This window comes from Monodon monoceros, unplaced genomic scaffold (genome assembly GCF_005190385.1).
Source record: "Monodon monoceros isolate NGI ecotype Baffin Bay Population unplaced genomic scaffold, NGI_Narwhal_1 Super_Scaffold_18, whole genome shotgun sequence".
Classification (NCBI taxonomy): Eukaryota; Metazoa; Chordata; class Mammalia; order Artiodactyla; family Monodontidae; genus Monodon; species Monodon monoceros.
This window is the reverse complement of record NW_021703774.1, coordinates 72,253,502-72,276,858: the sequence shown is the minus strand read 5'-3', so window position 1 is coordinate 72,276,858 and position 23,357 is coordinate 72,253,502. Positions and strand designations below refer to the sequence as shown.

The 23,357-nt window shown below is 52.0% G+C and overlaps 2 protein-coding genes across 3 annotated transcripts; both read right to left on the bottom strand.

The window, feature by feature from the left end:
* Positions 1-2,534: 2,534 nt before the first annotated feature.
* On the bottom strand, positions 2,535-4,800 carry C2CD4D (C2 calcium dependent domain containing 4D). Of its 2 annotated transcripts, none has more exons than XM_029231148.1 (2): positions 4,720-4,800; positions 2,535-3,745 (listed from the first exon to the last, which is right to left on the bottom strand). In XM_029231148.1, exon 2 carries the CDS (start codon positions 3,668-3,670, stop codon positions 2,609-2,611), a length of 1,062 nt encoding a protein of 353 aa, XP_029086981.1. In that variant the 5' UTR covers positions 3,671-3,745; positions 4,720-4,800; the 3' UTR covers positions 2,535-2,608. The 2 variants fall into 2 exon arrangements, with proteins under 2 accessions (XP_029086981.1, XP_029086982.1); XM_029231149.1 differs by having other exon boundaries at positions 4,733-4,780.
* Positions 3,824-20,444, bottom strand: THEM5 (thioesterase superfamily member 5). The gene is made up of 10 exons (XM_029226947.1): positions 20,314-20,444; positions 19,194-19,387; positions 17,706-17,844; positions 14,449-14,559; positions 14,032-14,156; positions 13,580-13,719; positions 4,958-5,105; positions 4,715-4,770; positions 4,367-4,448; positions 3,824-4,008 (listed from the first exon to the last, which is right to left on the bottom strand). Exons 1-10 carry the CDS (start codon positions 20,442-20,444, stop codon positions 3,824-3,826), a joined length of 1,311 nt encoding a protein of 436 aa, XP_029082780.1.
* Between the last annotated feature and the right edge of the window lie 2,913 nt (positions 20,445-23,357).

Here is a 23,357-nt window from a genome sequence, read left to right as displayed (position 1 = left end):
TCTGCACACAGGAGGGGTTCTTACGACCTTATTTGCCCCAGGGCATGCTTCTGTGGCTTTAGTTTAGCCTGGAAGTTCCTCCAGGGACATTGTGGTCCCCATGGGGGGGTGGGGAGGGGGGAGGGTCACAGCTGTGGATACTGAGTGAACTGCTCCTGACTGGAGTGGACTTGAATTCTCACCTTGCGAGCCTCCTCTGAATGGCAGGTGAGGTAGGAGGTCTGGATGGAGCCACAGTCCTAAAACTTCCCTGCAGTCAGGGCTGATCCTCAGGCAAGTTCACTTAACCTCTCTGATCTATCTTCTCCGTAAAATGGTAACAGTAGCCGCCTTACTGAGTGGTTGCAATGATTAACTGGCATAACAATAAAGTACAGAACCTACTGGTACAAAGTACTGTGGTTAAAAAGCAATGTTTCGGTCCCTCCCTCCCTCTTTCCATTCTTACAATCTTCCTTTCTTCTCTTTGTCTGACTCCCTTCCTAATCTCTCTCCTGCTTTATTTTTCTCTAGAACATATTACCAGGTAACATTTCTACATTTTACTTATTCATTTTGTAAATTGTCTGATACCCGTGTCTGTTTTTTTTTTTTTTTTTTTTTTTTTGCTGGGGCGCTCACCGTTGTGGCCACTCCCGTTGTGAAGCACAGGCTCCGGACGCGCAGGCTCAGCGGCCATAGCTCACGGGCCCAGCTGCTCCGTGGCATGTGGGATCTTCCCGGACCGGGGCACGAACCCGTGTCCCCTGCATCGGCAGGCGGACGCTCAACCACTGCGCCACCAGGGAAGCCCCCCGTGTCTGTTTTGATCACTGCTGTATCCAATGCCCAGAACCTCCTGGCCTTCCCTAAGTATTTGTTGAAGGACTGCATGAATGAAGGGTAAATGGCCTCTACTTCTCTTTCCAGCTACTTTCAAATGGGCGTCAAATCCAGTTACTCACCAAAGGTTGTTAGGGGAGGATTTGGGACTGAAGTAGGACAGTACTAGGGATAGAGCTGGATCTATGGGTGGACTTCACAGGCTGAAAAGATCGGAGAGCTGTCATCCTGGGGAAGGAAGTGACCTGACTGGGAGGTGGCAGCTGGCACTTAGGGATATTATAGTGAGGTGATTAAGAACCCAGAGTCTAAGGCCAGACTCTCTGGGTTTGAATCCTAGTTCTACCCCTCACTGGATGAGTAAAACCCAAGGTCACACTGGATAAAAATATTAGCAATAGTACTTAACCCTCAATGGGGTTGTTGGCAAGTTGTTGGAACGGTTCCTTGCGTGGCGATTATCTTGGCGCAGCTGTTAGCACTTAATATTATTTGATCAATGCTACCACCTAGTGGACATCTGGAGCAAGATTTCCCTGGTCTGGGGGGTTGAGGGTGGGGTGGGGAGGGATCTAATCAGGGGAGGGAGAAGGAACCGAGGGGTGCTCTGAATGCAAGTGTGTGTGTGTGTGTGTGTGTGTGTGTGTGTGTGATGCTAGCATTACACATGCTGAGGTTTATCTAGATCCAGCAGGCAGGCTTGGCCCTGGTTAGGGCCACCGGGCAAAATGAGAAAGCGGGGAGGGAGAAAGAAGTTAGGTTGGCACTGCGCCTCCCTTCCTCCCTCCCTCTCCCCCTCCCTTCTTTCCTCCTCCTCCAAGCCTGGCCTGAGCCAAGAGGAACCAGCTCCAGGGAAGGTGGGGGAGAGAGAAGAAGGTCACTGCTGACGTCAGGGACATTCAGGTAGGAGGTAAACACAATGTGACCTACATTTATCCATTTTCCACATTCTGCCCCTACTCACTGGGGTAGCGTTTTCTGGGCACCCCTGAGAACAGTTCTCACAGTCCAGTGGGACCCCCTTCTCCCCCAGGACCTCAATCCCTGGGACATACTATCTTGGTCTTTCATTACCCAAGCACTGTTCTAGCTCCTGGCTCCAGCTTTACCCCCAAGGGTGGCACAGGTGTGGAAGGGACAGGCAAGAGAGAGGACACCTAAAGGCATAGCGTGCTAGTCTTACATCCACTGACTCACTTCCAAGACACGGAAATTTCATCTCTCTTCAGAACAGATGGGGGGGTGGGTAGATGGGTGGGGTAGTGCTGCTTTCCCCTGTGCAGCCCCAAGGAACCCCCAGCGGAAGGTGGCTTTTGCTGGTTTCAGTCACAGAGTTTTTTTCTGGAGTGACTCAGTGATTGGAGGGCCCCCTGAAGGGGTAGGGACCTGGTTGAACAGGGAACCTAGAACCTACTCAGGCCAGACCTACTGAACTAGTGTCAGGGTCTCTCAGGAATGGAGCCCAGGATTCTTTCTGCATGTTTACCAAGCTCATCCAGGATTTCTGATGTCTGGTTATTGTGATGCTCATTCAAGTTTGAGAACCACTGCTTAAGGTCTGCTCCAAATCAGACAACTGAATGAGCTTCCTCCATCCCGTGTACGGCCAGGGCAGAGGGAGGAGGGTAGGCTGCAGATCTGAGAGCGCAGGGTGCCAACAAGTGGGAGAGATACCGCCAGAGACAAACATATTTTATTAGCAAAAATAAATGCATGCCGGGCAGATGGAAAGAATGAGGACTGCAGACCCGGTGGAGACCTCCTGAGGAAGAGACAGTCTCTCAGGCTACAGGCTGAGATGGGCAGGCGCCAGGGAGGCTCCGGGACCTAGCCCACCACGCAGGGTGGGCAGCAGGGCAATCAGGGGCGTCTCACACTCCCCCAGCAGCACGTCCCTGCGGAAGCCTGCTCCCCTGTCCAGCACCTTGGCCCTCAGACTGTGGACGGCCAGGTCAGGCGGGCCGAGCCCGTCGAAGAAAAAGTCCTCATTGAAGATGGGGTTGGCGCTGCATTTGACCACGCGGCTCCGCTGGTCCCGCGCCCGGGCGCGCGGCCGCAGCCTCAGCACCACACAGCAGCCGCCGCCGCCGCTCCCGGGGCCGGCCCGCGACCCGGGCAGGCCCTCGGCGCTCACCAGGCGCAGCCGCAGCCGCCCGGGCCAGGCCTGGTACTCGGCGGATAGCCGCAGCTGCCCGCCCAGGGGCTCGAGGCGCAGCACGCTCTCCTTGGCCGGCCGCAGCTGGAGGCACAAGAAGTCGAGGTGGAAGAGCGGCGGCGTGGGCGGCCCCGCTCGGCGCGGCGCGTACGGGCTGGTGTCGGCCGAGCTCGCCTCCTCCGGGGACAGCGAGCGCGGCCTGGGCGGCCGGGGCCGGCCGGGGCCTGGCCGCGGCGAGCCAAAGGGTGACGAGTCGGGCGACGAGGCCGTGTCGCTGTCGGGGGCCCGGCAGAGGCGCAGGTCCGGGGAGGAGACGTGCAGCTTGGACTTTGCGGGGGGCAGCCCCCCGGCCGGGGCGGGCGGCGGCGAGTGGAACAGGGACTCGCGCCGGCGCGTGTGCGGGCTCTCGGGCAGGAAGGCCCAACCTTCGCGGCCTGCCAAGTGCGGCAGCGAACAGGCCTCGGGGAGGCCGCGCCCGTCCACGTCGCGCCCGCTGAGGGGCTCGGTGCCGCCTGGGTCGGGGAGCCGAGGCGGGATGAAGAACTGCGGAATGCGATCGGGGGTGAGGACGTTGGGGCAGGCGCGAGCCAGCGGGCACGGGGTGCAGCGCTTAGGAAACAGGCCGGAGGGCGCCCACCGGGCCCTGGGCTCCGCGGCCCCCACCCAGTAGCCAGCTTTCTCCAAGAGCCACATGCGGTGGGGTGGGGAGCTGAAAGTCCGAGTTCCACGAGGCCGAGAGGGTCCAAACCCAGCGTCTCAGGTGGGGGCCTGTACAAGGAAAGAAGGAAAGCCCAAGGTGGGTGATGCTGCAAACGAGCACCGGGTGGTCTGCCGCCGTGCCCTTCTTTACGGGCCCACGGGGTGCACAAGCCCCTGTTTGAGCGGGGTGGGGGGAGGATGGGGAGGGACAAAGGGCGGCAAAGTCGGGGGGTCCGGGGAGAAATAGAGGGAGCCCAGGGCTAGACAGTCACATTTTCGGATCAGGCCTCGGACATCCGAGTACACAGGCTCTCCCATTGCTCCCGCTGGTACTGAAGATGTACACCCACTTCAGAGTTAGAAGGCCTAACACACCCACTAGGAGCCTAGACTCCTATTAGGAGAATAGAGTAACACCCTCATTAACAAAAGGTCTGTAGCCGTAGACACCGACCCGGGTTCGGAACCCCCGCTCCTATACACTCTCCCCCTGAAGAGACACCGCGACCCTTGGAGGGTTCACCCCCTTCTCTCATGCCCAATCCAGGAGACCAAGGCTCTCCTCCAGTGTCTGATCTGGCGCCCCTTGGGACTACCCCCCTTTCCCCAGCACCCCATCCCCGCAGGCTGCACTCCCGGGCGGCACGGCAAGCTTCTCCAGGCTGAGCCATCCTTCAGCCCTAGCCACACCTGCCTCCTCTCGCGCCTCCCTCGCCTTCCCAAGTCGTTCCAGGCCAGAAGCAGACTCACTGCACACTTGGCTGCTGCTGCCCTGCGAGCGAGCACTTAGGGCCGGTTCAAGGAGACGCACCTCTCGGGAGCACAGAATCCCACCCCTCCTAAAGCCCTGACTGTTCCGCTCCCTGCGTCCCAGCCCTACCGCATCCCGAGTTCTGCCGCGAGGGCCCAGCCGTTGGGCCGCCCCTCCCACTCCCCACTCCCTTTCTCCCTAGGAAACCAGTGAGCACAAAGACAGCATTGATCCTCTGCCACCCCCTGAGCTGACTCCAGGAGGCCCCGCCGCCAGCGCGCGCTTACCGCACCCCCTCGCCGCACCTCAGGGAGCGCGATGTTCCGACTTTCTGCCTGGGAGTCTGAGCCCACGGCAGCAGGCTCGGTCAGGCGCCCAGAGTGCAGGCCTCACTGGTGGGCCGCCTCTGGGTCCTGGCCTCTGGCCAGGAGGCGTTCAGAGCCCCGGGGTGGGGGAGCAGCTTCCTCTCCAGCTTGCTACCCCAGCCCAGTCCTGGGAGGAGCTGGCAGGGGCCTCCGTTGCCTACGTACGACCTCTTTTCCTGGATAAACACAGCTCTGTCTTTGCGGCCATCAGGCCGGCCTTCTTAACTCCTCCCTTCAGGTTGCTAGCAGCAAGCCAGCCCTGTGCCCTGGGGCCTTCTCTGCTGGGCCCTGGCTGCTTGGGAGTTGGGGAGGGCTGCAGTGAAAAGGGAGACAGCCATTAGTGGGCAGTGGCCTCCATCCCTTAATGCTACGCTGGCCCCACCCAGCCCTCCTAGGTGAAAGCCACAGGCACTGCGACACAAATGGTAACTTCTGCAAAGCCCTCCTTGCTGGAATCCTGCCTTGACCCCCGTTGTTCAGTTCTGGAGACATCCCAGTTGCTCCCAGACAGAGTGATTTGTAGTGACTGGTTCTCTCAATTACACTGGACCAGGGAAAAGGGACCAAGCTTGAAACTTCTGGACATAGAGACACTGAGGACAGAGCTGTTTCCATCAGTGAGTCAAGGTCAGGCTGTGTCCACCCACCCCCCATCCTTGTCAGAAGTGTGTTAAACTGTAAACATGGAGGATGTCTCCCCCTTCCTTCCCCCCCTTGAAGGCAGATCCTAGGAGACACAGGCCACCACTGACAAGATGAGACCATCAGCTGTACTCCAGGCACACTCACTGTCCTTCATGCACTCCTTAGGATGTTTGCATAAGCTATTTCCTCCTCTAGGACCACTTCCCCTTCACCCTTCAGATCTGGAGGCCCTCACTGGCATGCTCCCATTGAAATTAGGGGGTTCTCTTGTCTACTTTCACAGCATCCCATACTTTTCCTTTATGGTACTGTTCACAGTTTTGTTTTCTTTTTTTCTGTGATTTATTTCTGTGATTATTTAACGTCCTCCTCCCTTAGCAGACTGTAAGCATCACAAAGACAGAGCTTAGAACAAGGCAGGTGCTCAAGCAGGATTGTTGAATGGATGAATGATATTGAGCAGAATTGTGTCTGAATTAGTTCATTTATCCCTTCATTGTGCTAGGTGCTGGGGAGACATAGAATGGGGAAGCAGACAGGCAATAACGACAGCAACAAGACAAATTGTGAAACTCAGGAAACAAGATGATTATTCTGACATCTGATACTTGAGGGTTTGGGGGGAGCAAATGTTTCTTTTATGGAGATCCCTGGTGGCACGCAGACCCTCCAATCCTGTGGCTGCTAACTCAGCTCAGCCCTGATGTCATTTCTGGGCAGGGTGGTCTGTGTGGAGTGCTGCAGCCAAGAACTCACGGCTGTGGCATCAGTCAGGTGGGTTGGGGATCTGAGCTCTGGGACTTACTAGCTGTGTGACCTCTGGCCTGTAACTTAATCTCTCTGGGGTTCACCTTTCCCATCTGAAAAATGGAGAGAAAATACCTAACTCTCAGAGTTGGCATGAAGATTAAATAAGATCACACACGCACATCAGTTAGGCTGACTTCTGCTAAAAGTACCTGAAAAGAGAAACCCCACTTCAATCTGACTTGGCAACAAGGACATTTTTGTCTTCTATGATAAGCAGTCCAGAGGAAGGGTAGGATTTAAGGAAGTTTGATTCTGTGGCTTCATTCATTCATTCATTCATCCATAGTTATTGACTACCTACTATGTGCCAGGCACTGTATACTGCGCTCTGGGGATATAGCAGTGAGAAAACAGAGAAATCTTCTGGCTAGATACTTTAGTCGGGGAAGGAAGACCACAGACAAAAATAACTGAGTAAAAAATACAGTTTATTAGATGGAAATCACTGTTGGGGAAAAAATTAAATTAGGGGAGGATCATAGAGGGTGTCAGGAGAGCACGGAATTTTAAATAGTGTGGTCAAAGATGGCCACCTTGAGAATGTAACATTTCAATAGCGGTATGAAGGAAGGAGGAAGGCTATCTGAGGGAAAAGCATTCTAGGCAGAAGCAATGGAAGTGCAAAGGCCCTGAGGCAGAAGTATGCCTGGAGTGTTCAAGGAGGCGAAGAGGCCAGTGTAGCTGGAACAGAAGGAGTGATGGGGAAGTGAGGTCAGAGAGAGCGGGGCCAGACTCTTTGGGGGCTTGTAGCATTTGTAACAATTTTAGCTTCTTCTTGTGGCGAGCTGAGGAGTGATATGACTTGACTTATGCATTAAAAGGGTTGCTCTGGTGGCTGCGCCGAGAATAAAATAAAAGGGGTAAGGCCGTAAGTAGGGAACTCAGATAGGAGAATATTGAAATAATCTTGGCACAAGATGATTGGGGCATGGATCTGTGTTGTGGTAGTCAGTTTCTGGATATATTCTGTAGATAGAGTCAGTAGGATTCCCTGATGGATCCATCCCCATTTAAGAGAAAGAATTATCCAAGGTTCTTGGCCTAAACAACTGGAAGAATGGAGTTGCCATTTACTGAGAGGGGGAAATATCAGGGGCTCAGTTTTAGATCTATTAAACGAGGAGATGTCTGTTAGACATCTAAATGGAGATGTTGAGTAAGCAGTTGGATATATGAATCCGGAGCTGAGAGGAGAGGCCCAGACTGGAAGTATAAATGTGGGCACCAAGAGAAATGTAGATGGAATTTAAAGTCACAAGATCTGATGAACTGAAGGTAGAAAAGAAAAAGGATCCAAAGACCGAGTCCTGAGTGCCCAACAGTTAGAGTGGGAGAGGAGGAGGAACCAGCTGTGCCAGATGCTGTGGGAAGGTCCGATAAAATAAGCACTGAGAGTTGACCATTAGATTTAGCCCTGCAGAGTCATTAGTGACTTTGCCAAGACCAGTTTCAATGGAGTGGTGAAGGCAAAAGCCTGATTGGAGTGGGCTTGAGAAAGAATAGAAGGAAGAGAGCAAAGACAACTCTCTGGAAGAGTTCGCTAAAAGAGTAGGGAGAAGTGGGGCAGTGGCCAGAGAGGGAGTAGAATCAAGAGAAAAAAATTTAAATGACAGAAATATGGTATGTTTGCTGATGGGAAAAATCAAAGAGAAAAGGAAAACTGATAATGCAGGAGAGAGAAAGGAGAATATTTGGAGCAATATTGCCAAGTAGACTAGAAGAAATAGGTGTCATGCATAAGAAGCACAGCTGAGGGTGGTCCCCTGCCTGCTGTGTGAACAGTTCACCCACAGTTACTGGAGGGGAAGTAGAATAAATCGGTAGAGGTAGTAGGTGGAGAGGGGTGGTAGTGGGAGCTTGCTCTTTCCGAACGCTTCTGATTTCTCAGTGAAACAGGAAGCAAGGTCTTTAGCTAAGAGTGATGATGGGGGAGGAGGTGGTGCTCATTTGAGTAGAGAGGACTAGGAAAGAAACAGTCGCCTAGGAAAGCAGGAGAGTGAATGATCTAGGAAACTGCAGGAGGACTGCAGGGCAGTATTACGGGCCCACTTTAGGATAACGATCTAGGCTTTAAAGTGAGACCGGACAGCAAGGTTGTGTGGGTTTTCTCCAGCTGTGTTCAGCTGTGCAGTGCGCTGGGGGAAAATGGGCAGAGATTTGGATTTAGCCAGGGTTATGCTCAATCTTTGACAGTTCATTTTCCTCCTTTCTCTTGCCTTCCCTTTCCTTCTCTTGGTGGATATTAAATTAAGGATGCACACAAGGGTGTACAGCAGTGGGATTGAAAACTGACCGCAGATAATCCACAACCTGGCTGTGTTAGTTGGGGTCTGGTGAGGAAAACAGCAGTTGCTAGATGGTTCAACAGAGGGAGTTTGACACAGGGAATTTGTTACCAAGGTGGTGGAAGAACAAAAAAGGCAAATAGGAAGATGAGGGCTGTCTAGCAGGATCTGTAACCATGGAGACACAGCCACTACTTGAGTTGCCTCCCAAAACAGAGAAGGGGAGAAATACCCTTACGTCTCCTTACTTCCCACCTTCCAGTCTTCCACCAGAGCCTTCCAAAGCCAGATGACAAAGGAGACTGGGAAATGTATATTGCAGGCACTAGCCCTCTGCAGTCTAAGGCAGAGTAGGGGAAGGGTGGGGATCTGAGAGCAATCAAGCAAATGACTGACACACTGGGTAGCCAAACAATAAGACATCAGACCAGGAACTTGGAGATCACCTCATCTGCTCTTTCATTTTTATAGAGCAGGAAACAGACCCAAAGAGAAATAATGGCCAAACAGTAGCAGAGTTGAGACTAGAACCCAGATCTTCTATCTTAAAGAGCATGGTTCTTTCTTGTACCTCAGGGGTCTTCATAATTGAGCAGAGCTTCTCCCTTGAATGAGGACCCAGGGTGTGGCCTCCTCACCTCTTCCAGCACCATTGCTGCCACTCAAGAACTATGTAGTGAGAGGGCTTCCCTGGTGGCGCAGTGGTTTAAGAATCTGCCTGCCAATGCAGGGGACATGGGTTTGAGCCTTGGTCTGGGAAGATCCCACATGCCGCAGAGCAACTAAGCCCGACCGTCACAACTACTGAGCCCGCGTGCCACAACTACTGAAGCCCACGCGCCTAGAGCCCGTGCTCCCAAACAAGAGAAGCCACCGCAGGGAGAAGCCCGCGCACTGAAACGAAGAGTAGCGCCCGCTCGCTGCAACTAGAGAAAGCCCGCGCGCAGCAACGAAGACCTAATGCAGCCAAAAATAAATAAATAAAATTTATTAAAAAAAAAAAAAAGAAAAGGAAAAAGAACTATGCAGGTGACCCAGGGCCTTGACCTCCTTTTTCTCGTCAGTGCCACTGTAGATGGCCACTTAGAGGACTGGGCAGTACAGAGTGCTTTCCTGGGTTCAAGCCAGATGAAGAGACACAGAGGGGACAGACCGTTCCTCCAGGTCGGCAGACAACTGCTACAAGACTCCCTGGGCTTTTCGGCTAAATTGTCCTGTGTCCTTGAGCGGTGGCCTCAGGCAACATGACTTGGCCACCAATGCTCACTGTAGGTGCTAGCAGGTGATAGGGTTGGTGTCATACTGTGTCTTGCAGCTCTGGCGCCTCACCCAGGACCCGTGATAAATGACCTAACTCTGTGGTCTTAGTTTCAGGAAGACCTTAGGGGCCCCTTCTTTAAGAGCTGGTATGAACTATTGATGTCCCTTGCCGTCTGGAACTGGTTGGTCTTACAATTGCCTTATTCACTCTTTGGTTGCTCTTGGCACTTGATTCAGACATTTGGAGAACACATATCCTTCAAGCAGAATAAGCTGATTCGAGCAGAATAACCTGCCACATTTGCCTGGATGGCCTGTTGGATTCCACCCCATCTGCCTATGTGGTAGCTGTAATTCCAATGAATGCACTACACATGGAATTGGTTTTTAAAGTGTGGAGGCAGAAACTCCCCTTGTTCTGCCTAGAAAGCTGCAATACTTGGCCTCCTGGGAGAAGAGAGGCATCTGTCGAAGCCCTCGACACTAGAGAAGTATCCAGCAGCTGATGACCTCATTCCCCTTACCAAGATCCCTGCCTGCCCGCTTGGCCTTCTCTAGTCAAGGCTAACGCTCCCAGCCCGGCTGTGGGGCCTTGCCTGAGAGCCTCCTACCTCTGTAGATTTCCAGCTTTTGCCTGTTTCTGTTAGAAGCTGGCCCCAGTAGAGAAGTGACAGTGTGCGTCCAACCTCTGCCATCCTCAACACATGACCTCCAAAGTCATCCTGGGTGTTGGCATCCAGTTTCCAGATGAGAGAAGAGAGAAGCAAGCTGTACTTGAGTTTCCAAGTACCACTGTTTCGGTTTCCTTCGTTTACTTGACTGCATAGGAAGGATAGAATATATTTCCCTTCTTCTCTTGGGAGTGTTTAAATGAAGATTAGGTCCTTTTTGACCGTGAATAAAGGACAATATGTTTTTGGTATACACTGATTTAGACTCTGGGCTTAATAGGTTATCAAAGGCAACTGTGAAAGCGCAGGAGAAAGAGTTTTTATGTGAGTATATGGGGGAGGGCATAGTTGGCTGCCACAAGATTTCTTGTTATGGCCTCTAGTAAGTCTCCCGTTTTTGGAGGGCAATGGATCAAATGCCTTCAAATCCACGTCAACCAATCTTTTGCTCGTTATTCAAGACAGATGGCTTAGGAAGTGCGTGGTCTAGTTACTAGAAAGAGAACCTGATCCACCCACCTCTCCACCACTGCTGAATTTGGGTCCAACTCTCTGACCCTGTTCCATGCCACAAAAACTTCCTTCTCTCTGATCCCCTGAATCCCCAGCCCTAGTCCCAGGTCCTGGAATCTTAGCTGAGGCCTGAACTTGAATTCTTCACTTGTCAGGATGAGGGTTTGGACACAGACCCATCCCTCCTCTGCCTATCCTCCTTTCAAACTGAGGCAGTGGCTGCTAGCTACTTACCAAACCTATTTCTCTTTCTTCTACAACATATAGTTACATCATATTTTCTAGCCAACCTCCCTTGCAGTTTGGTGCGGTCTTGTGACTGAGGAAACACTTTGAAGTTTGGCCCCCTAAACCTCCCTTGTTATTCTCTCTTCTGGCAACTGGATGTCAACACCCAGGATGACTTTGGAAATCATGTGTTGAATCATGCTTGTCAGTCAGGTTCCTGAATGACTGCTAGACACCAAAAATTGGACTTTGTGTGAGTGAAAAGTACAGTCTATTTAAGATACAGGTTAGATTATGGAGATGTAAAGGTTTATCTGTCTCAGCACTTGGCATTACCATACCTAATAATAAAATCCTTTATGACATGTCACTTGGAGCTCTCATTCTTTGGTAAAACTCCTCTAATCTTTGACCTCTCCCTGGACATCCCCTCCACCTACTGGGCTTGATGGAATCCTGCCTATCCCTGTGGAAGCTGCTCAGTTTCCCACCCCTGTCCTCTGCAGGCCCAGAGGAGGTACAGTCTTCTCCTGGGTGGCCATTGCCTCCTCCAGTCCATTGTTCTTCCCCCTCACATCAAACCTTTCCTCCTTAGAAATGTGCACCCCTTCCTCCGGACCTCTTTCCCCACTGATGGCCTTGCCTCCTATTTCACTGAGGAAGTCGAGGTGCTCTGGCATAGATCCTGGCAACTTTCCATCCTGCTCTGCACGCCCCACTTCTTCCTTTTGGTCTCAGAGTCATGTTGATGCTGTCCCGTGACTCCTGTCTCCACTGTGCTCTTGATCCATCTCTAAGACCATATAGCTGTTCTGTTGGAGGACACCTCTCTCTCTCCTAGGGTTTCAGCCTCTCTCCACTGGCTCCTTCCAAAACAATTTATAAATATACTCAAATCTCTTTCTTTAAATAACGTAACAATGACAACAACAACAAAATTCCTAGAAAGAGTCATCTAGCTTCACACTGTTATTCCCATTCAGTTTTTCATCCACCATAATCTGGATTTTGTTCCCACCTCCTGGCAAAGAAGACCACCACCTTCCTCTCTGCCAAGTCCAAAGGCCTCTTTTTAGTTCCCATCTGCCTTGCCTTCTATTTAGCATTTGATACTGTTGACCTCGCCTTCTTAAGGATGGTCCATCCTGTCCTATTCTTAGCTTCCTTAGTGGTTTTTTTTTTGTTTTTTTTTTTTGTGGTACGTGGGCCTCTCACTGTTGTGGCCTCTCCCGTTGCAGAGCACAGGCTCCGGACGCGCAGGCTCAGCGGCCATGGCTCACGGGCCCAGCCGCTCCGCGGCATGTGGGATCTTCCCAGACCGGGGCACGAACCCGTGTCCACTGCATCGGCAGGCGGACTCTCAACCACTGGGGATCACCATGTGATGGGGGTTCCATGGGCACTTCCAGCTCAATTCGTGTGAAACTGAGCTCATTATCTTCCCCCACCTCAAACCTGCTCCCCTGTATTCCCAATGATGCCACCTGGAACCACCAAGCTGGAAACTTGGAGTCATCCTTGAAGGCTCCCCTTCTCAGATCCACTACATACAATTAGTGGCAAAGTTCTGTACTCTTTTGTTTGCAACATATTCCATATCTCTCACCTTCATGGCTTTGAACCATGTCAGGTCCTTCCTATCTCTAGTTTGGAGCCCTGCAAGGGTCTCCTAACCAGTGCTCCCACCTTCAGTCTTGCTGACCTCTTATTGCCACCAGAGTCATCTTTTGAAAAAACAAAACTTTATGTCACTCCCAAACACTTTAAAGGCTCCCTGTTGCCTACAAGACACAGTTCAAGCTCCATTGCAGGGTTTAAGGAGCCTTCCATGGCCTGCACCTGCCCTGACCCCTTCTCTTTCCCTTTATCAACACCTTGCTGTTCTCCAAAGTCGCTGTGCTCTTTCATCCCTTTGTGCCTTTGCTCGCAATAGTCCCTCTGTTTGGAATAGTCCCCTGCCTGCCTGGTGGATACCACTTAACTTCTGAGACTCCGTTCAAGCACAGCTTCCTCTAGAAAGCCTTCTTTGATCGCTTTCCTAGAGTAAAATTGCCCGCCCCCCCCCTTTGTGTCTGCACTGCACCCATAACCAGAGCCACGGTGGGGTGGGAGGAGCTGATGGGGCACTCTGCTCCCGGCCCACAGTTGTGCATCTCGAGGCCGGGGGCCCTGTCTTTCATCGCTGTGTGCTTGGTGCCTCACCCAGTGCCTGGTCCCTGGCAGGTCTCAGTACATCGCTTCTATTGGTGCTAGATGGGAAGGTGGGTATGTGGAAGGCCCTGGAAGGATTTTCATTTCCAACTGCAGAAGGGTCTTGGACTGCGAACGGGGCTGTGAGACTTTATTTATGCAAAGGAAAGTGCCTTCTCCCTCACTTCACCAGTTACTTCCCGGACACCCCCCGCTGCTCTGGGGTGTGTCCCAGTAGGCAAGGCGGTTGGCAGTAGGCTCTCCTGAAGGCATAGTGTGTAGTATTGAGATGAATCCTCTTCCAGCTGCAGCTGGAGGAAAGTACCTGCCAGAGAAGGGGGAGCCAAGTGGCAGGAGCCAGAGCATGGATGGTAGGAGCTTGATGGGGTGTTCAGAGCATGTGCACCCAGTTACTCAGTACCTGGGTCCTCTCCTGTGGTACAGGTTGGGCCACTCATACATAGAAAAAAAAAAACCTTGTTGGGTTTTCCCTCACTTTGTCTGTGTCTCCTGCAAGTACCCAACCCCACTCTAAAAAGCTGGACCCCGGCTTGGGACTGGATCCTTAACATTCCCCTTCTGTTTGTTCTGGGTGTCGGGGTGGCAGGACAGGGCCTGGGGCTGAGGCTCTCTCTACCTGAAGCTTTGGCGTAAACGGTCTGCTGGTCTGTGCTCTGGGCAATGCAGGATATGTAAAGCTTCTGGTCCTCAACCTTTTCCACGCCAACGTTCAGCACAGCCAGAGAGCCCATACGGATCAAGCTGGGAGAGGAGGCGGCTTAGCCCCTCCCTCACATGAACCCCTGGCCGCCATCCCTTTACCTCTCTGTCCCCCCATCCTTCTCTTCATCCCGCCCTGCCTCAAGGACTAAAGTGGTTCTGGGCTCAGGGCCCATCTGCCAGCAACCAGAGTCTGACAGCAGAGGTTGCATTCTGGCCGGGAACCAGAGGACCGTGTGGCTGGGGAAGGAGAGTGACAGGCAGGACTTCTACACCTCAACTGCCACGCATGGCTGTCCCCTCAACGGCCAACACCCCAAGGATCCGTACTTACTTTTTGAACCTGGTGTTGAGATTTAGTGTGAACAGCCCCTCTCCAGCCAGGTAAGCAATTTTAGAGAAGGTCTCGTCTATCATGGCTGCCAGTGACCCTCCGTGGGCAAACCTAGTGGTGGGGGCAGGGGGCAAGGCCAGGGCTGGAACAACCCCACCTCCATCTTTCCCCAGGAATGGAAAGGAAACAGATCTGGATCCCGTCTGATCAAACCAGTCAAAATCAGCTGACTTGTCTTCCATGTCGCTGCAGCATGTGTTAGCAACCACTGATACCATGATTTTATTTCACCAGGAAAAAACTTTTTTTGTTGTTAGAGTTAATGGAAAAACCTTTTTCAGATTCATCAGCTAATTCCTGGCGGCAACTACCATAATTTGGAAAGGTGCACTCCTACAGGGAATGATAAAGGCCCTGAACTTTTGGGCTTTAGTCTCTAAACCATGACCTTGGGCCAGCTCTCACCTCACTAGTCACTATGGCCAGTGTTGAGCCCACATTTCCAAGATGGGTAAACGTGGAACTTAACCTAGGACCTATAAAGTGCTGACGAGGTAGACTCTCGAGCAGTGCTGCCGGTGGAAAGCTGAGAGCCGGCTTCAGCAGGATGATGCCAACACTTGCTTTATGTACAGCACATAAAACTCTCATTCTCACTTGTGTAAGCTGACCTTCATGCCAAAGCTCCATTGCTGGTTAAGCTGGGGACAATAGAAAGGCACCCAGCTGGGGGCCATGCAACCACACCCACCTGGTTTGACTCCTTGCCTCCACGTTCACATGTTTGATCTTGTGCAAGTTGCTAAACCTTTCTGAGCTTTAGTTTTGTCACTGTGAATTGTGAATAAAAATAATTTCTATCTCATCAGATCAAATGAGGTAATGTTTACAAAACCTCATGTACGCTTCTAGTCACCTCCCTTCTCATATTGCTTGAAGGAGGGGAAGAGTTGTTGCCGAAGAACCCTAAGCCTGCTCTTCCCTCGTTGTCCTCACTGGCCAGGCAGGAGACCCATCCGCAAGTGTGTAGGTGCTTCAGGGTAGCTCTTGGTCAGCCAGAAGCCTACCCGGCCTCACTGCCTAGGGGCTGGGTGGGTACTTGTCAAGATAATAGAAAATACATATATTGGTCTCTGTCCTTGATTCCTGGCACAGAGCTCCTGAAAACCTCTATTTCCTGGGTGATAGGAGTGTCTTTTCTAATGAGGCAACTCCCGGCTGGCTCCTGGTTGAGGGCTGGTCACCAGAAAGACCAAGCCATGATTGGAAGCTTGGAATTTTCAGCCCTGCCCCCCGCCCCTCCCCCAATTCTCTTGAGAAGAGAGAAGGGCTGAAAATGGAGTTAATGATTGATCATACCTATGTGTTGAAGCCTCCATAATAATTCCAACTAGTATGGGTCTCAGAGAGCTTCCAGGTTGGCGAACACATCCACACTAGAAGAGTGACGTACCCCAACTCCGCAGGGACTGGAGCTCCTGCGCTTGGGATTCTCCCAGACCTTACCTTATGGGTTTCTTCCACCTGGATGTTCATCCTTTATCATATCTTTAATAAACTGGTAACTATAAGTGTTTCTCTGAGTTCTGTGAGTGGTTCTAGTAAATTAATCCAACCACAGGAGAGGGTTCTGGGAACCACCAATTGTAGCCAAATCAGACAGAAGTTGTGGGTAACCTGGGGACCTACACTTGCCATTGGCATCTGAAGAAGGGTGGGAGCAGTCTTGTGGGACTGAGACTTTAACCTGTGGGATCTGGCACTACCTCTAGGTAGACAGTGTCAGAATGGAGTTAAATTGTAGGACACCCAGCTGGCATCACAGGACATTTCTTGTTGTGGGGAAAAATCTGCGAGCATTTGGTGACCAGAAGTGTCGGAAGGGAAGTGTTCTGTATGAGAGTAAAGGAGACTCACAGGAAAGACAGACGTAGCAGGGAAGAACTGGGTTTTTCCTTACCCAGGAGATAGACTGAACTGGGTTTTTCTAATTTGGCGCTCATTTCTTCTCTGGACCCCCTCAGTCCTCTGGCCTCAGTGTTGGGTGGTCCTCCTCTGACTCCACGGCCCCACCTCCATGGGGCCCTAAATAAAGTCAGCCACACTCCATCCTATCCCTGCCTTCTTGGGGGTGTTCCTCTTCAGAACGGAGGGGACCCATGGCCTGGGTAGAGCTCTGACCTAGTCCCCCAGTGTCTGCCTGCGCTAGTGTGGAAATCAGTGTCCCCATGGAAGATACCTTAAGGATGGCCAAGGTGACAAAGGGCTGCAGTCTGAATCCATGGCCTGTAGAGGTGCTGACATCTATTAAGCTCTTTGAATTCTGTTTAACTGCAATTGAGTCTCTCTCAGGCCTTGGGACCCTAAAGCTTCTCCTTCCCCCTCCTCCCTCTTCTCCCTTGCAGGAATTCTGAAACCAACAATAGCATTCAGTGAGTGTCTAAAGCAGGAACAAGGGTGGAGAAGGCAGACACCCGTGGACATGGTGACCCAGTATTCTCGGGCAAGAAGCTCAGGGCCAGCCTGGTTTCCCTCGTGAATGTATTTATGTCCAGTGTGAGTTCTTTCCTGGGTCTATTGCCCGTTTGGAGGCAATGGAGTACAGTGGGAGAAGCAATGGACTTGGAGTCCCAGCTCCTGGATTAGAGACCTGGTCCTGACCTTGATTGCCTGTGCTACCTTGGGCAAGATAACTTACCTCTGTGTGCCTCAGTTTGCCCACGGATAGAAGGTGAAGTTTGGATAGATGGCCTGATAGCTATATTGTGCTTTATGGTTTACGAGCACATACATATAGGCCCATAATATCATATCTATCAGCTATTCTGGAAGGTAGATATTATTGCACCAAGATTTAGGTAAGGAGACCGAAGGCTAGAGGTTAAATTGCTTGCTCGGTGTCTCCAAGCAAGCCTGACAGAGCAGGACTGGGAGCCTGGCTCCTAATTCCAGATCCTGTCTTCTTCCAAGTCCAACACATCCTTCTCAAAGTGGCTTCTAAGACCCCTTCTTACTGGAAAATTCCCAGACCTGAATAAGGAGGCTCTTTTTTATCTGCACAGTGGGGACTGGACCAGATGACAGAATATCCTTTCAAGTCTGATACTGTGAGACTGGAGCCCAGAGCTTCCCACTCCCAACCCAGCTCCTTAGAGAGAGGTACAGATCCCAGAGCCTGGTTGCACCCAATCCATCTCCTGAGCCAAGCCCAGGAAGCAGCCAAAGATGTCCCCCACTGGGCCTGCCTGTGGCCTTACCCTCGGGGCCCCTCCAGGTAGGGGCCTGGTTGGAAAAGACAGACGGACTTCTTCTTGGATGGGTGGAAAAAGATGACATACTCGTAGCCTTGTCCTTCCGTTTTGATACACCTGGTGAAGATGTGACAGTCACTTTTGTCTGGGGAGAGATGGGGATTGACACAGCTGAAGAAAAGAGTGCGTGAGGGCATGGGGCCCAGTCAGGATGAAGGGCCAGTCGTTCAGCAGCATGGATGGAGCCCGGCCTCAGGTATAGGGTTGAGGAGAGAACCAGAGGACATACAGGCTCTGCTCTCAGGGAACCTTCAATTGGAGAGCAAGGTACGGACCTGTCCTCAGGGCCCTCGGTCTGAGGGGGACACAGCCCTGTCCTCAGGGAGCCCTGTGTCTGTGGGGACACAGCCCTGTCCTCAGGGAGCCCTGTGTCTGTGGGGACACAGCCCTGTCCTCAGGGAGCCCTGTGTCTGTGGGGACACAGCCCTGTCCTCAGGGAGCCCTGGGTGTGTGGGGACACAGCCCTGTCCTCAGGGAGCCCTGGGACTGTGGGGACACAGCTCTGTCCTCAGGGAGCCCTGGGTGTGTGGGGACACAGCCGTGTCCTCAGGGAGCCCTGAGTCTTGAGGAAGAAACCCTCATGAAGTTCCCTGGCTGAGAATAGGTGTAGGGTCGGGGCAAGAGACCTTAAACATTGAAAATTAAAGTGTACGGCATTTAATTCACATATAATTCAAAATAACAATACTGAACAGAAAAATAAGTGCAGCAGAGTCCCCCAAAGTTCTGATTATTTTTCTCAAGGCGACTATAAGAACTATATCCTTTTTGGATGGAATCCAAAGTCTTCAAAAAATTTTGGTGCACCTGCTTTGTTTTTTCCCTAAACCCAATGTACCACCCATTCATCACTGGGCTGGAAGAACACATATGTGAATGAGAGAGACAAGTTAACACACACGCGTGCTCACACACACGCACACACAGAGAGATCAAAGTGGAAAACTCTATCACTCGGATCCGTGGGTGTTTCAGGAGAGCCTCTGGGCCTAGCAGAGCAGGGATGGTGTGCGGAGGTCTGCAGTGGGCAAGGGGGAGTCCTCAGACCTTTGTGGGGTGGGGAGGAAGACTTGGGATAAGGCTTGAGAGCAAGGGAAGCAGCCCTGGTGAGAAAGGCAGCGGGGCAGGGAGCTGAGTCAGCAGTTCTCCGGTGGGTGCGCTCTGGGCCGGGAGCAGAGGTAGCTGCTAGGGTGCGCTCTCTTCCCCTGGGAGGAGGGGAGCCAGGGGCCTGAGAGGATGCTTTTCTCACCCACCTGCCTGGGGCTGCAGCGGGAGGGGTGGAGTTAGCAGAAAAAACTTCTGGCTGAGAACTGGCACAGAGCTTGTGAATTTCCTTTTCGAGCAGCTCTGACCACAGGGAAGGGGGCTGGCTGATCTGACCCTGGTGGGCTGGGTTGCATGTGTGCCAACGGGCCCTCTGCGCCCAGGCCTTACCTGAGGAAGCTGTTAACACTAATGGGAGCTTGAGCCCCTGGATGTGGTTTCTGTTGGACTTGAAGGAGGGCAGTCTGATCCAGCCATCGGCCTTAGTTTTCTCCAGAAATTCGTGGTACAGGTTCAGCATGTCTGGACACCAGCTGGCATTGGGGAGGGCATAATTCTTCAAATCTGTCTTCTCCTGACAGAATCTTGAGACCTGGGCAGGAAAAATCCGGGAGACTAGACAGCTTCCTGGGAGGTGGGCTGCTGCTTGGGCTTCGGGACCTGTAGGTAGTGTGCTCCTGGGTTCCTGGGCTCCTCAATCCCTTCCGCCAGTGTTGACTTGAGGGAGATGACCCTTGGGGACTCCTGTGGGTGACCAGGGAAGGGGACACTAATGTGCAAAGGAAGGGAAGGAAAGGCATGGGGGCTGACAGAGGCACGCTGCTCTGTGGTGGCGCATTAAAATTGTCCCGTTTTAAAGCCTGTGAGCTGTTCTTTGAGGCTGAGCACAGCTAGTATTAGCCCCACCTTGCAGATGGGGAAACTGAAGAAACACGGCTAAGGTTGCCAAGCTTGTGAGTGTGCGAGCTGATGGTCAGACTAGAGCTCATCCTGAGACACTGTCTACCCTGGGGGTGTGACCACAGGTGAGGACCACTGTTATCACCCCCTCACTTCAGGGGCTACTCCAGCTCTGTCCATAGCCGTGGGCCTGCCCGGGGAAGGGGGCCTACTTTGAAACCTGTTTTGGGCGCCCACAGTGGTGCGGTAGCTTCTGTGGTATGAGGAGGGGTCCTCTGTGATGCCGGATGCTCACGCACCAAACGCACCCATGGGCAGTCGGCCACACACAGGGTCCTTTGTCTGGGGGGTGTCACAACTCAGCTGCAACAGTCTGAGCGCCATAGGAGGAAAGTAAGTGGTGGCCACACAAGATTCAGATCAGGTTGAAAGTAACCTGGTAGTCTTAGTTATGGATCTGGGCTACTTGGTTTCCTTTGCCAAATCAAATAGCTCCCAACAAACTGCTCACCTGCCCCGGCCACAATCTGGGAAGAGGAGATTTGGGGTGCTCCCTACACCCGCGGCCCCTAGGAGAGGGGCTGCCCATCTGGCTGAACGGGGCACGCACTCACTCTCCAGGGAGTCCATGGAGGATCCGAATGCTGAGGCAGGGCTGAACGTGGGCAGGATGTAGGGGCCGCCAGGAAGGGCTCCGTGGTGGCCAAGTCTTGCTGCCACCCGGAGGCCTCTTCTTATCATGGCTGAGCCCCGGGATCGGATCAGCAGGGCTGCGGCAGCGAGGCGAGTGAGTGCACTTTTCCGGCTGCCCCTTGGGGCTGTCGGGGCAGCCACCTCTGAGAGAAGCCTCACTCTTTGTCACAAGGCTTTCATTAGCAAGCTGCCACCACAGATGAATAGGCAAGGCTGGGCTGGTTTGATAACAACACCCATAGATGCTTGGGGACTTTACCTGGTCCAGCGTCACCCACCCCCACCCCCAGCACTTGGGGAGGGGCAGATGCTGCTTGGGCATGAATGCATAGCAGGGCTGGCCTGAGTTCAGAAAGAAATATTTATGAAAGGAGCAAAAAAGTACATAATGAAATAGTATAGCATATATGAAGCTTTGGAGAGTTGCCCCCGGAGTTTTTCCGGGGAGAACTCAGTAATATTCCCAGAAAGATAAGGGAGGTCTAATCCTTGATTGGAGGCTACTGGTGGAGTGTCTGCGTGTGTTGGTGGAGTGTTTGTGGCAGGTGCTCTGCAGCAAGACTCTGAAAGCTCTGGTATGATCCTGGGACTCAGAAAACCAACTCGCAGCCCTCAGCCACTCCCTTCTTCTATCTCATACAGAGGGCAGCCCGGGCAAGCCTCCACCTGCTGGTCCCTGGTGAGGACAGGGTGGGGAGGCGTGGGGTGGGGTGGGGGGAGGCCTTGGAAGGGGAGGCCAGAAAATCATTCAGGGAGGGAGCAGCTCAGCAAGGGCATTCTGTGCTTTGGGAACCCCAGGGAGCGGGTGATGGCAGCAGACAAGGCTGGGAGTGAGGCAGGCAGCGGGGCAGAGGAGGCTTTGCTGATGACGAGCCTGGAAAAGAGCCAGCTTTGAGTGGGGGAGTGGGGAGGAGTGCTCAGTGAGCATCTGCAAGGGTGCGTGGTATTTCTTGTACTGAATTAAAACTGCCAGTTTTCAACTAAAAGTCCCAGATTTTAATGCACTAGAATAAAGTGTGTTCTAAAGGTCAGAACTATGCAAAGACGGAATTATAATGATGGTGATGATGATGTGTTTGGTAGGTTCTGAAAGATCGTACTGATTTAATATGGAAATTTAAAGACTCTATCCCACCTCCTGTAGTTAGCTGTCCTAGAAGACTAGGATACAAATATTTTCCTCATCTCTTGTCAAGGTTTGAAGGAAACTTCTTCAAGGACTGGGGGAACCCAGTTTTTTGGTCGATTTAGTCTCTGGGTCTAATCATAGATATTTGAGTTAGTTGTCAACATTTAAAAACAGGGAGTTGGGACTTCCCTAGTGGTCCAGTGGTTAAGAATCCACCTTCCAATGAGGGAGACGCGGGTTCCGTCCCTGGTCGGGGAAAAAAGATCCCACATGCCATGGGGCAACTAAGCCCGTGCGCTGCAACTAGAGAGAAGCCCTTGCACCACAACTAGAGAGGAGCCTGTGTGCCACAACAAAAGATCCCACATGCCGCAACTGAGACCCAAAGCAGCCAAAAATAAATAAAATAAAATAAAATAAAACAGGGAGTTTCATACAAAGCAGATAAGTGGAAAAATCTGGCAACAGGCTCTTCATTCCTATGCAGTAGCCGTGGGCTGGAGAGGATGCCCCGTATCCTCTGGCTTGCCCCACCCTCCCCTGATACTGAGCATTCCTTCATTCCCTCTGCCAGCCTCTATGTGTGATACTTGATTTGGGAGATGGGACTCGAGGAGGAGACAGGAGTGAAAAGAGGAATCTTAGAAAGGGTAGATGGACTGAAGGGGAGGCTGAGGAAGAGGGAGTAGGGAGAAGGAGAGTGATCCACAGGGGGCCCCGGAGGCTGGAAGCTGATCCCAGGAAGGTTGCCCGAGGAGGAGGCAGGGGCTGTCATCCCAAGAAGAATCAGTAACTGAACCTGGGAAAGGAAATCCTTGTTTCATTGCCTGAGTTCATTGTCTGCTTCCTGACACAGAGCTCCTAAATCCCTTGAAGTTTCCTGGGTGACAGGAGTATCTTTTGTTCCAATGAGGTGACCCTGAGTGGACTCCAGATAGCCTCAGGAGGGGGGGTGGTCACCAGAAAGACCAAGCCATGATTAGAAGCTTGGGATTTTCAATCTCACCTCCCATCCTTCAGGAAGGGGAGGGGGTTGGAGACTGACTTAATGATCCATCATCCCAACGTGATGAAGCCTCCATAAAAATCCCAAAATTAAAAATAATTCCGGGTTGGCACACCCCACCTCCATGGGGACAGAAACTCCTGTGCTCAGGATCCTCCCAGACCTTGCCCTATGCATCTCTTCACCTGACTGTTCGTGTGTATCTTTTATCATACCCTTCATTAAATCGTAAGCTGGTAAACGTAAGTAAGTGTTTCTCTGAGTTTGGTGAACTGTTCTAGCCAACAATCAAATCCAAGGAGAGGAGGGCTCATGGAACCTCTGATTTGTAGCCAAGTCAGACAGAAGTTGTGGGTACCTTGGTGACCTATTACTTGCGACTGGCATTTGAAGTGGGGCACAGTCTCGTGGGACTGAGCCTTTAACCAGTGGGGTCTGCACTAACTTTGGTTAGTGTCAGAATTGAATTATAGGGCATCCAACTGGTGTTGCAGAGAATTGCTTGGTGTGGAGGAAAACCCCACACATCTGACATCAGAGGTGTGTGTGAAAGTAAAGGGGAAACACAGGAAGCTTTTCCTGTAGGCACCCTCCTACTTTACTAGTTGTTTTGCAATTTTTGGTTAAATCAAGTTTCAAATCCTTACATCATTATGATTACAAAAATTTTGTTCTCAGCCTTGCCATATGCTATAGTTACTTTTTATTTCTTGTATAACTTTTATTTTCCTTGAATTGATAATATCCAAGGTTCAACTGGATGCTGTGGTCCAGGAGAATACAGGGAAATTAAAGGACAGTGGTTGAGATGACCAGCCTCCATTTC

What these genes read in the sequence shown, in the direction of transcription:
- THEM5 (XM_029226947.1), bottom strand. Translation starts at nt 20,444, where the DNA reads ATGATAAGAAGAGGCCTCCGGGTGGCAGCAAGACTTGGCCACCACGGA. An exon ending in AGTGTTAACAGCTTCCTCAG is followed by an intron (nt 17,845 to 19,193) that starts GTAAGGCCTGGG and finishes ATCTCTCCCCAG; the next exon opens with ACAAAAGTGACTGTCACATC. An exon ending in AGGTGCGGCGAGGGGGTGCG is followed by an intron (nt 4,449 to 4,714) that starts GTAAGCGCGCGC and finishes GCTCGCTCGCAG; the next exon opens with GGCAGCAGCAGCCAAGTGTG.
- C2CD4D (XM_029231148.1), bottom strand. Translation starts at nt 3,670, where the DNA reads ATGTGGCTCTTGGAGAAAGCTGGCTACTGGGTGGGGGCCGCGGAGCCC.